The following is a 14183-nucleotide window of genomic DNA, read 5'->3' as shown; positions in this document are numbered from 1 at the left end:
CACAACCTGTAAGCGGGATACGGGGTTACGGGTGTCACAATTTGGTATCAGAGCAGTTCTTTCCTCGGAAAAGAATATGCGAAAACTTGATATCAGTAAAAATGTTTTGAGAAGGTTTTCAAAAACATGATTTTTAAAAGTTTTCTATTTTTGACAGACAATGTTTTGAAAAGTTAATGCATGATCTCGAAGTCACCGGGACTAAGTCTCCTTTTCAATGTCTACAGTGACTATGCCTCCACGACGTGCACGACCTGCGCCTAGACTCGGGGCAGCGGAAGCACCTATCCCTAACCCCATGCCAGAGGACTTTCGACAGTTCTGCGAGAGGATGTGGCAACAGTATCAGGGTCAGATGCCACCTCCAGCAGCTGGAGCCATACCTGCGGCTAGAACAGAGGATGTTCCCACACCAACTCCACCCGGTCTGCCGGCGTTTCACGCACCAGTAGGCGTGGATTACCTTGCACTGATCAAGGAACTTCGGGCCATGAACACCCCGAGGTTTGAGGGTTCTCAGATTCCTGAAGTTGTTGAGGACTGGTTGGTGCGGATCACACATGACTTTGATTATCTACGGTGTCCACTACAGTATCGAGCAGAGATAGCGAGTCACCATCTGTTCGGACAAGCTCGCCACTGGTGGGATGGAGTTGTGCGAGACACTATTCCTGGACATCAGTTCACGTGGGATGAGTTTCGAGCTGAGTTCGAGGAGAAATATTACAAGCGACATGATCAGGAACATCGTCTCGTGGAGTTCATCAATCTCCAGCAGGGTGACCGTTCTGTTGGTGACTATGAGGCGGAATTTACTAGGCTCCTACGATATGGAGCTAATCTTGTTCCTACCGAAAGATTGAAGATTCAGAAGTTTGTTGCTGGTCTTCGCCCCTCTCTGCGAAGGAAGATCGAGGTACTGGAGTATCCTACCTTGAACCGATACATCTGCCAGCTCGAGAAGATGGAGCGAGGCGAGCGTGAGGAGCTGCAGGAGGCCCGGATCCGAGACCGAACCCCAACCAGAAGATTCTTCATTAGTCGACCTTCCACCAGTACTGGTCAGACTAGTGACTCCCGAGACAAGGGGAAATTACCGGCGGTTCGGCCACCACCACCACAGTCATCCCAGAGGAGGCCTTGTCCCCGATGCAGGCGAGTCCACTTTGGACCATGCAGTACTCCTCCGACATGTTACCAGTGTGGACGATCGGGACACATTGCGACATACTGCCCGGAAAAGGGGACCGCCCCGACGAACGCCAAACCTCTTCGCATTCAGCCTTTACAGCAGTCTGGCGTTGCACCGAGAGTTTACGTGTTGGCGGCAGAGGCCGATACTCAGGGCGAGGAGTACTACGTTGAAGAACCAACCGCTGAAGATACTGTTGCAGAGGAGGACTCCGAGCAGACCGATGCTGCCGCTATTACTGGTACTTTGTACATATATGATATTTCTTGTCATGCCTTGTTTGATACCGGGGCTACACACAGTTTTCTGAGTGTGAAGAAAACTGATGAGTTAGCTTTTACGGATGTCGATACTACTAGTCGATATCAGATACGTACGCCCGGCGGAGAGATCCTTCCTATGCGCGGAATATTGCATGACATGCCATTACAATTTTGTGGAAGGGATCTTCCTGCCGATTTGATTATCGTACCTATTCAAGGGTACGATTTGATATTGGGAATGGATTAATTGACTCTACATCGAGCACACATTGATTGTCGTCGACGAACTATTCAATTTACGGATTCGACGGGACATTTTGAGTTCGTTGGGGACAAGGTACAAACGTCATTCCCGATTATATCAGCCCTCCGAGCTAGAAACATGGTTCGAAAAGGGTGTCATGCCTTTCTCATCGTGATTACTGCATCAAAGGAAGTTGATGGGAAGCTTGAGGACACTCCAGTGGTTCAAGAATTCGGGGATATATTTCCAGACGACTTGCCTGGACTACCACCACAGAGAGAAGTCGATTTCTCTATTGATGTGATACCGGGTACAGAGCCGATATCCAAGACACCATATCGGATGGCTCCCATGGAGATGGCAGAGTTGAAGAAACAATTGAATGAATTAGTGGAGCAGGGATTCATTCGACCCAGTGTATCTTCTTGGGGTGCACCCGTACTATTTGTGAAGAAGAAGGATGGCACTATGCGACTCTGTATTGACTATAGAGGACTTAACCAAGTAACCATCAAGAATCGGTATCCATTACCAAGGATTGATGAGTTACTTGATCAGTTACAGGGAGCAAAGTGGTTTTCCAAGATTGATTTACGATCAGGATACCATCAGATTCGTGTGAAGGTGGAGGACGTACCGAAGACAGCCTTCCGTACACGATATGGCCACTTTGAGTTTGTTGTCATGCCGTTCGGACTCACGAATGCTCCAGCAGTCTTCATGCAGTTGATGAACCGAATATTCATGGATTATCTGGACGAATTCGTCATTATCTTCATTGATGACATTCTGATATATTCTCCAGACCAACAAAGTCATGAAGAGCACTTGCGGAAAGTGTTGCTACGTCTGAGGGATAACCATCTGTATGCCAAGTTCAGAAAATGTGCATTTTGGTTACAGGAGATTGGCTTTCTTGGACACGTAGTCTCCGCTCGTGGAATTCAGGTGGACCCAACAAAGATCGAAGCTGTTATTGAGTGGAAGACGCCTGCTAATGCCACGGAGATCCGGAGTTTCCTAGGATTAGCAGGCTATTATCGTCGATTCGTGGAGGGTTTTTCCAAATTGGCGAAACCAATGACGAAATTGACGGGAAAAAATGTGCGGTTTGAGTGGACGTCAGAGTGTGAGATGAGTTTCATGGAACTCAAGAAGCGACTGACAACTGCACCGATATTAGCTTTACCACGACCAGGTGTGCAGTATGATGTGTATACAGATGCGTCAAAACAAGGTCTAGGTTGTGTATTGATGCAAGAGGGACATGTGATTGCCTATGCATCTAGACAGTTACGAAAGCACGAGGAAAATTATCCAACGCACGATCTCGAGTTAGCTGCGGTAGTGCATGCATTGAAGATTTGGAGACTGTATTTGTCCATATCTTCAATGAATCGGACCAGGTCTGGATCACTGCGTTGTCCTGAGATCACTCGTCCTCTTAAACTCGGAGCCTGATCCTCCCCAGAAATCACCATGTGTCCCAACATAGCTGACAGTTCTGCTATGTTCTCTCGTGACGATGATAGAACTCGTATAGTCGATAGGATTCTCTTTCGGCTCAAGGCGTCGGCAACTACGTTTGCCTTACCCGGATGGTATGCAATCTCCCAGTCATAATCAGCTATCAACTCGAGCCATCGTCGTTGTCGAAGATTCAAATCTTTCTGAGAGATCACATAGGTCAAACTCTTATGGTCCGTGTTAAGCTTAACCTTTTCACCGTATAAATAAGATCTCCAAATCTTCAATGCATGCACTACCGCAGCTAACTCGAGATCGTGCGTTGGATAATTTTCCTCGTGCTTTCGTAACTGTCTAGATGCATAGGCAATCACATGTCCCTCTTGCATCAATACACAACCTAGACCTTGTTTTGACGCATCTGTATACACATCATACTGCACACCTGGTCGTGGTAAAGCTAATATCGGTGCAGTTGTCAGTCGCTTCTTGAGTTCCATGAAACTCACAATCGAGATTGGCTATTCATCCTGGAGCCAGCAAAATGTATCAGGGATTGCGACAATGGTACACATGGCCTGGTATTAAGAAAGATGTTGCGGATTTCGTTGCTCGATGTCTTACGTGTCAGCAAGTGAAGGCTGAACGACAGATGCCAGGTGGAAAGCTACAACCATTAGAGATCCCAGAGTGGAAGTGGGACTCTATTGCTATGGATTTTGTCGTTGGATTGCCATTGACCCAGACAAAGAAGAACGCTATTTGGGTAATCGTTGATCGATTAACCAAGTCAGCACATTTTATTCCGATTCGACAGGAGTATACCGTAGACCGACTGGCGCAAATTTATATTGATGAGATTGTCCGACTACACAGAGTTCCGAGTGACATTATCTCGGATCGTGACCCTAGATTCACATCCCGATTGTGGGGTGCGATACAGGAAGCATTGGGTACATATATTGTATATAGATATATAGGTGGGTAGTTGCCAACTACTACGGCAACTTTCACGTTTTCGCAGCCTTAATATATATATATTTTTAATTTAATTTTATTATTATTATTAAAATCTAGATTTGTTACAATCTATCCCCCTTAAATTGAATTCGTCCTCGAATTCAAATTGAACTTAGATAGAGATGTTTACCGAAAAGGTAGGGATAATGATCGCGCATCTCTTTCTCCAATTCCCACGTTGTATCTGTTACTCCCTGACTCCGCCATACGACTTTGACCAATGGTATCTCTTTGTTCCGTAATTTCTTGATCCTATGGTCGACGATCTGTAGCGGCTCATCCCGAAATCGTGTATCGCTGGTGAATTCCAACTCCTGCGGTTGTAACACATGAGAAGGATCTGCAATATATTTTCTCAGCATCGATACGTGGAACACGTCAATCAGGGAAGCTTAAGCCGCGATACATCGGACCATATCCAGTTATTGAAAAGGTGGGAGCTGTGGCATATCGTCTAGGGCTACCACCAGAACTGGGCAATATCCATGACGTGTTCCACGTATCGATGCTGAGAAAATATATTGCAGATCCTTCTCATGTGTTACAACCGCAGGAGTTGGAATTCACCAGCGATACACGATTTCGGGATGAGCCGCTACAGATCGTCGACCATAGGATCAAGAAATTACGGAACAAAGAGATACCATTGGTCAAAGTCGTATGGCGGAGTCAGGGAGTAACAGATACAACGTGGGAATTGGAGAAAGAGATGCGCGATCATTATCCCTACCTTTTCGGTAAACATCTCTATCTAAGTTCAATTTGAATTCGAGGACGAATTCAATTTAAGGGGGATAGATTGTAACAAATCTAGATTTTAATAATAATAATAAAATTAAATTAAAAATATATATATATATATTAAGGCTGCGAAAACGTGAAAGTTGCCGTAGTAGTTGGCAACTACCCACCTATATATCTATATACAATATATATGATAATTATTATAATAATGGGTAGTAGTGGTGTCCACCGGGATTAGTCGGCAACTTCTTTCTAACTTTTTATAATCTTTCTTTTTTTTTTTACTGCATTATTTTAATTTACTCTTCCCTTTTTTTTTTCACTCTCTCTCTCTCTTCTCTCTCTCTCTCTCCTCTCTCTCTCTCCCTTTCTCTGCATTTCACGAGACGTGTTTCTCCTCCGACTAATCCCGGTGGACACCACTACTAGAAAAAAATCAACCGGCATAACCCTGTGAGTGAATTTGGATGTGATTCGAGAATTTTATTTTTATTGTCTTCGGAGTTTGAATGTGTGTAAAATTGTTGATTGATTCGTGTTGCTTGAATATTTATGATTATTTTTTTTTATATCTATGAATTATTGTGTTTAATAATATTCAAAGTCTAGACCGGGTCGGACGGGTTCCACACCGACCAGACTAAGGTTCTAGACAAAGAAACACGAAAAATTCAAATATATATATATAAAAAAAAAATGAATTGTGAATTTTGGACCGGACGATCTGAATCCAGACCGACCCGTTCCTAAAAAAAAAGAGGAAGAAAATTTATTTTAAAATAAAAATATATAATGATAATAAAATAATAATAATAACAATAAATGAATAAGTAAATAAATCAAACAAAAAGACCGGACGGTTTATAAACTGGACCAACACGAACTGCCAAAATAATAATAATAATAATAATGATAAAAAAAATAAAAATAATAAATAAATAAATAAATAATGGAGCAAACGATTCAGAAATTGGACCGACTCGGTCTAATCGTAAAGCCAGAATTTAACCAAAATATGAATAAACTCAGTTCGAACCGGACCATACGTAGTTCAGACCAAACGATGTGACCGGTTAAGTATCAATCTCGGGACGAGCCGAACTAGTAATCCGGACGGGCCGGAACCTAGTTTGATCGTACCGATGATTTAAAAGATTCAATAAATCATAAAAATAAGTAAAATACATAAGAACAAATTTAAAAGAAATTATGCTTGACCTTGTGTACGGTAAGTAATAATGCATGATCGTTTGTGATTGAGAAATCTTGTCAGGGTAGATGGCATGGCATTGACCTTACTCGGATGGGTCCGGGTATTGTTAAGTGTATGATTGTAGACGGGTTTTTTTTAATAATATCACGATGATTGTCTTGATTGTAAATCTTCGCGATATGATATTCGATCCGGATCGATTATCATCTTGTGGAGACGCTCGTGGAGACGTGATTGTGATTGTGGCGATCTTCGATCGCGCCATCGTTCCCTGATGAACGGTTATGGCATCCTACGACTCATGTATTCGGGTTTGCGTGTGTCACCCGAATGCATGACGAGGAAGTACGGTTCTTTGGCAACCGCGCCAACGTTCCATTGGCCATGGAACGGACTTCGGGTTTGCGTGTGTCACCCGTTGATAGGCAAATAAACCTGAGACCCGGGTAGTTGCGTGTGTCCCCCGGCGAGGTGGTACGGATATACTCTGAAAGACTTGAGCTCGAGTCTGATGAGTATTTTCCGAGGCGGATGGTCGGCGAGGGGGAGTTAGCATAGAGCTGCTTTGCCCGGCAGTCGGCGGCATCGGGGATCGATGTCTGGAGTGGGTATGGAGATGACCGGTACCGAGAGTCGTGATATCGGTGACCGATGAGGAGTATGAAGATCACTTGAGGTCCTCGCAAACGATTTTGCTTGGACTGTTGCGCCTCGTGTTCGACACAGGCATGAATGAGTTGTTGAATTACCTACGTGTGAGATACACGTAGAGACGATTGACGGATTTGTTTGAGATTGCTGATTGATCTGATTGATATTTCTCGTCGCTTGTATATTGTAGTATTGACTATATTGCTTGGCCGTTTTCAATAAAAATAGAAATCTCGGGTTACACCCGAATTCCTCCCTAAGCACATAGCTTAGGACGTTGTTACGCAACGTTTCAGGTCGTGAGCAACAGTAGTGACTGAGACAGACGTGGCTTCCAGAGACAATTGGACTTCCAAATCATGTATAATTATTTTGTCGATAAAGAGTGATGATCTTTAGACTCTTGTATTATACAATTCACCATTCGTACTATATACTGGTATCTTCAAGTACGTGTACAAATGTATTTCTTTATTTTATAATGTCTTCCGCTGTATTATAATTAAAATGAATGTTTTAATCTTCCCGCGATTTTACATTTCGAAATTTTTCAATCGTGATTTTATTTATCCACGTGGCACAACCGTAAGCGGGATGCGGGTGTCACATAAAGTTAGGGTTTTTTGTTTTGAAATATATAATTTGGGTTTTAGGAATTCGAAATAGAAAGTTAGGGTGTGAGCGTGTGATTTCGAAATACCTTGGCAAGTTTAATGATTTCCTAAGTCGCAAGATCATGTGGATCACAGGTTACATGAGTCACAAGGATTTATATGGTTACACGATAATATAACTCATAAGGAGCACACGGGTCACAGGGTCACAGGTCACGGGTCACATGGGTCACATGGGTCACGTGTCACATGGGTCACGGGTCACAGGTCCCAGGTCCCAGGTCACAAAGATCATAATGACGAACGATTATTTTATTTTGCAGCTTCCATTTGTCTACAAATTCGAAGACATTCAGTTTTCTCCGAAGATCAATACGAAGTGTTATCCCTATAAGATGCTGAAAACGCTTAAAGAAGTATTAACACATGATGAATGGATGTACTTCGGGAAAGAATCACAGTTCCAACATCTATTCCACGCGCAATGGGAACCACAGTTAAAGATGGCGCTTGCGAGAGTCCTCATTAAGCGCTGATCCGTTATTGTGAACTCTTTCGTATTTTGTAAACTTATTATTTATTGTGAACTCATTCGTAGTTTGTAAACTCAGTTTTTGTAAACGCTTTCGTATTTTGGATTTTACTTTTACTTGGAAATGAGAAAAAAACATAGGTCCAATGGGTCACATGGGTCACACGGACCACATCGGTCACGGGTGGGTCACATGGGTCGAATTTATCGAATTAGTGACTTGGCATGGTTATGTAGTGATTAACCATGGATTTTAACATCAATAACAACTTTAAAATCATGTTCGTTTCAATTTTCATATTCAAGTCACTCATGCAAATGTACTCCATAAGTAATACTAGTGTTTCATGACATCTTTAGAACAAATTGTACTAATGTTCATACAACTCCTATTTATGTTAACGAATTTAACTTGTAGATACCATATTATCATTGTAAAACATCATATAAACCATTTCCATCCTTTAAAATCGAGATTTGACCGTGTTTTATAAGTGTCATTGAGTCACGGGTCACATGGGTCACACAATGTAAAAATGTCTTCGGATCACATGGGTCATATGAGAGTCACATGAGTCACACAATTCAAAACTTGTTTGCACGATTCTATTTGATTTTCCGCTGATTTCCACGAGATTTGAAGTAGTTTCACAAATTATCGAAGAGAGAGCAAGTAAATCGGATAAATGAAGCAAATGTGAAGACACAGAGACCAAATCTGATGGGAGAGCAAGCAAATCAGAAGAGATACAGAGCAAATCGATGGAGAGAGAGAGAGAGAGCAAATCGGTGCCGGCAGAGAGAGAGTGAAAATCGGAGGAGAGAGAGAGCAAGATACGAGAGAGCAAACAGAGGAGAGAGAAAGCGCAAATGCTGGAGGAGAGAGAATCAGATGAGATACAGAGCAAATCGATGAGAGAGAGAGAGCAAATCGGCGGCGGCGTAGAGAGAGTGAAAATCGGAGGAGAGAGAGAGCAAACGTAGGGAGAGAGCAAATGGAGGAGAGAGAAAACGCAAATGATGGAGGAGAGAGAATGAAAAATATCGGAGGAGAGAGAAAAAAACTGGTAATGAGGAGAGAGAAACCAATGCTGCTTTTTAGGAGGGAAATTATTATTTTTATTTTAATTTTATAACATAAGGGTATAATGGATATTATACATATGAGAAGGGTATATCTGAAGGGAGTATTTTTTTTCTGAGGGAAGGATAGTCCATGAAGTACAAGTAGCATTTTAAGGTCATTTTTTATAAACCCCCTTATTAGGGGTCCACATGGTGTTCTTTTCCAGCTTCATAGGAAGCTAGGCTTGTTTCATAGTTCTCTATCAATGAGTCTGATAAACCTTTAAAAGCGTTCGTGAGGAGGACTCCAAGAAGAGGAGGAGTAGAAATGGAAGAAGCTGTCAAGGAGAGAGAGACTGGAGGTTGTTAAAGGATATATATATATACACTAAGCTGCTTGTATAGATTGTTAAGGCCAGTTCATTAGTGTGTTAATGAATGGCTATATATATCTATTATCCTTTTCCGTTTTGAATATCATAAATTTGAGAGAAGTATTGACGTGGGTAGAGTTTTTTATCTCTGTAATGGGGAAAAACTCTGTATTGTTTTTTTTGCCACCTCATTTAGAATCAATTGCAACTGTATTTAGAATCAATTGCATTTATATTTAGAATTAATTATGATGTTGCAATTATAATTACACGGTTTCATTAAGGGTAATATGGTCTTTTCGAAGAGAATTTAATGTGTTATGTTTTTTGTGGTGTATCGGAGAAATTGCTGTGACCCTTTTGGTATATTTGAGTGATTCGCCCCCATGAATATCAAAATGGATCACTTTGAATCTCGCATCACCGATGTTCAGTCCAGTGTTGCGTCGATTCAGAAGGATGTTACTACCATGATGGAAAAGATGATATCGATGATGGAATCGCAGCGTGCTCCAGGCCCCTCGATGCCACCTGCGGCAGTTTCAGGTGAGATTTCTTCCTCTTCCCAGTCGACTCTTCACAGGGAAGGAAGGCTCCACTCCTGGATACACCGATGTTGCCGACGTTGATGGAAATCCCTGATGCACTGTTACCTAACTGTGCTCAGTTCATTGCAGGTGCGGGTCTGACTTATCAAAAAATCGAAATGCCAGTCTTCGAGGGATCCAACGTGGCTGGTTGGGTTGCAAGGGCTGAACGTTATTTTCGGTTGGGTAACGTTGCGCCGACGGAGTGGCTCAATCTCGTCTCCCTGAGCATGGACGACGAGGTTCTCCACTGGTACGATTGGCAGTGTGGCAATCGACCTTTAGTGGATTGGTCTGATTTCGAGCAGAGGCTGCTACGCCGTTTTGATCACCGTCTAATGGGATCTGTCGGTGCTCGATTGTTCTCCCTTCACCAAAAATCCTCGATGCTTGAATATCATCGCGGGTTTGAAGAACTCCTCGCCCATTTGGTTGGCGTCCCAGAGTTTGTGTTAGAGTGCGGCTTCAAGAATGGATTACGGGCTGATCTCCGGAATGGTATTGAGGTTCTGAATCCTCAGGGGTTTGAGGCTACGATCGAGCTAGCGTTTCACTTGGACGGACCAGTTACAACATGACGTCTGAGCTTTCGAAATCCTCTGATCACCAGTCTTCGAAACAGTCGACAGGAGCGATGGGAAACGCTTTCCGGACTGTGACGATCCCGACAAGTAGGGTTGGTGGTCATATTCGTGGACCCAGGGATCGCCGCCACGAGTCGATGGGCTTGCCGGCTTCAGGCCCATTATCTGGGGCCCATGTTGAGCCCACTTTTATTCGTCCGTAGGGCACATTTCGGAAAATCTTTGATACAGAAATGGAGGACCGCCGGAAGAGGGGACTATGTTTCCGTTGTGACGAAAAATACTTTTTCGGTCACAAGTGCAAACTCAAGGAGCTACAAGTAATCATGGTCCAAGAGGACGAAGATACACTTTTGGCCGCCGATGCTCACCCAGACCCCGTTCCGGAGGAGCCGCCAGTTGCGCCGTAAATTGCTGAGTTGTCTCTCAACTCTGTCGTTGGTCTGACATTGCCGAAGACGCTGAAGCTTCAAGGATCGATTTCGGAGCTACCTGTTATGGTGGATAGTGGCAGAGTCATGATATTGGTTCGAAATTCAGATTTTGTGCTGATAACGTCATATCTGATATAAACCTTACTGTGCTGATGAATGTTTTGAAGAGATACCATCTTGATGAATCCGTTAAGATCATAGATTTACATCACAAACCCCGGGTGAGTTTTGCTATTCTTTGATGGCTCAAATTTGGAGAGGAAACTTGACATCTTCCTGTCACTTATTACATGTCACGAAAATGTTCAATCTATGACAAAAAACCTATAGTAATGGCTTTAAGAAAAGGAGCAAGGAGAAGTAGGCAAATAGTCTTCCTGTTATATATATGTATTATATTGGTGCTTTTCGGCTTTGTTTCTGGCCAGTGTCTGTGCTTCTACTTTTATGTTTGAATTTTGCATTTGGGGATTGTTGCTATAAGGTTAGATTGTTGCTTCAGTTAATTTCATGTCTAAGTTTCAGTTTAGTTGATTTCTGTTTAAATTTATACAGACAATGATTGAGAGACTTCTTTTGAGCCCAAAAAAATGGTGGTGAGTTTCATGTTTATTTTTTCAAAGGTAGAACCATTCATGTTTCTTACTTCTGAAGTAGAACTTTTTCAAGTTGCTTCTATATGTGATGCATGTTTAATTTTAGGGTAATCTGCTTTCTTCAAGTCCTTTGCATTGTGAGTGACCTGAGATATAGAATTGAATTTAGAAAAATGTTGTCTTGAACTTAGATTGAGTACCACCCCCTAAGTAGCCATTGTGTGATCTGGAGTCGATTTTTAAATAGTAAACCGGAAAATCTCTACCGTGTTTATAAACATGGTTTGTATATGGACATGATTAATTGTTACTAATTTAGATTTTTAACTGTCTTAATATGTGTTTGTTTGTTTGGTTGTAGAATCATCGGTTCCTTGCCCTGTTTTCTTTTCCAGCTCCAACTTTGGTGTTGTACTGATAGTTTCCTCAAGGGAGAAGACGGTCACTGCAAGTTCATGCTTTGAAGTTAGTGATTCTCTCCGGTCGGAAGTTCAGTTGTTCTGCAACTTTCTTTACTCGAGGAAGATCTTGCCTCTTGATGATAAGTAAAAAAAATTTCTTCACAAACATTGTCCCACTCCAACCTATGTAGCATCACGTCCCGAAACCTCCCGTGGAAAACGAAATCTCATTCTCGTGCCTTAATTTCGGGGAAACATTGCCATTTTTCCCGTTCCTCTCCTACCTTTTCATTTCTTTAAGATACATCTCTTCCACCATTGGTTCCGAGAGACAAACTATTATACAAATATGTTGCATGGGTCATAAAATGCACTACATAATTATATTTTACTTCTTATGACAACTCGATTATCTGATTCTTTAATATTACAAATAATATCATTTGGTCACACTAAAGAAATACATGAATATACGAGTCTTCTACATTTATTGAAAAAGACATTTGTGCGTACAGAAGACTTATTTTGGTCAGAAATGTGTTACGAAAGTGTTAGTGATGAATATACTCATTTAAAATGTTTTACTTCTCGGTCCATTCTAAGATTTTTTTTCCCTAATGCATTTAAAACACCGTTCCAAATTCTACGATGCTTGATTTTTATCATCTTTTTATCGTGATAGAGCCGTCTAATACCATGTGTAAGTGATGCGATCGGAACACGATCCTAGAATTTATCGGTATGATAATATACAACTATTAAAAGACTATAATTATGGTGCAATATTAAGAGATAAAATGTTATTTGTTATTGGAGTCTTTATTAAATAAATAATTTTTTAAAATTTAAAATCAAATATATAAATAGAACCGTTACAAAATAGAAATTTATAAAAACTCATAATTACTAAAACATTTATTTTAAAAATAAAAAATAAAATAAAAATTTTCATCTGCATCTAATATACTATAAAAACTCAAGAGATACACGAATATAGGAGTCTTCTAGACCTATTGAAAAGGGCTTGTATGCATAAAGAAGGCTTGTTCTGGCCAGAAATGTGTTACAAAGTGTTAGTGAGGATTATGTTTACTTTTTGTAAATATAATCATTTAAAACGTTTACACCATTTCAAATCCAAATGCACATATAACAGATGTAACGTTGCTTAGTTTATATGTATATATATATATATATATTTCGGTTGTTGTGCTTTGTGCTTATCAAGTATATATTCAAATTTTTTAGAAGAAAAAAAAGAGAGTCTTACATTGTAGAAATTTACGAACGTATTGTAGAAATTTGCGGAACGATATGTTTTATTGATAATCAAAATAATATATAAATAGATGAGAGTCTTACATTGAATAAACAAAGTAGATATAATAATAAATATTTATAAATACATATTTTTCGGATTTGATAAATTCTCCATTATATGATATATCTTGTAATATTCTTCTAGATCCGGTATATCTCAACATCCCCTTCAAGTTGGAACGTGGAAGATCACGAAACCCTAACTTGCTAAAAATATGATCAAACGCATGCCGCTTGAACCACATCACCTTGCAAACTTGTGTTGATAGAAGACATAACTAAAAAAAATCAAACAAACGACTGCGCTGCAACTTTGGCACCACGCACAAAAGAATCGTTTGACGATAACAAAAAAAAGGACGACAATCGTTGTGCAGAAAGAAGTCTCGGGAATAACTCTGATTCATCCGAGATTGAAAGGCAACTACGCGAAAGCGTTTAATAACAACAAATTTTTTGGCAAGAATAAGATAAGTCAGTAATGCGAATAATCTTTAGAAACATGTAGGATTATGAGAGAAAATAAAAAAAATGACTCTCTTATTCTTAATAAAAAAACTCGAAATGATATTACCACTGGATCGGTATATCATCATCTTCATCTTCACTCTCATTATCGATCATCATTTTTATGAAAAGGACAACAAATTAAAAAGAACCAGAAATTCTGATACCATGTAGAAATTTGCGGAATGATATTTTTTATTGATAATCAAAATAACATATAAATAGATGAGAGTCTTACATTGAACAAGTAAAGTAGATATAATAATAAATATTTATAAATATATATTTTTCGGATTTGATAAGATCTCCATTATACGATATATCTTGTAATATTCTTCTAGATTCGGTATATCTCAACACGTATTTTCGTATATA

At 40.5% G+C, this 14183-nt stretch overlaps 1 protein-coding gene across 1 annotated transcript; it reads left to right on the top strand.

Moving 5' to 3' along the window:
* Nucleotides 1-232: 232 nt before the first annotated feature.
* LOC109116733 lies at nt 233-1702 on the top strand. Its single transcript, XM_019202684.1, has one exon. The coding sequence runs from the start codon at nt 233-235 to the stop codon at nt 1700-1702; it is 1470 nt and encodes a 489-aa protein (XP_019058229.1).
* The last annotated feature ends 12481 nt before the right edge of the window (nt 1703-14183 follow it).

The sequence above is a fragment of the Tarenaya hassleriana genome, unplaced genomic scaffold (genome assembly GCF_000463585.1).
Source record: "Tarenaya hassleriana unplaced genomic scaffold, ASM46358v1 Cleome22, whole genome shotgun sequence".
Taxonomy (NCBI): domain Eukaryota; kingdom Viridiplantae; phylum Streptophyta; class Magnoliopsida; order Brassicales; family Cleomaceae; genus Tarenaya; species Tarenaya hassleriana.
This window is presented reverse-complemented; position numbering and strand designations above follow the sequence as displayed.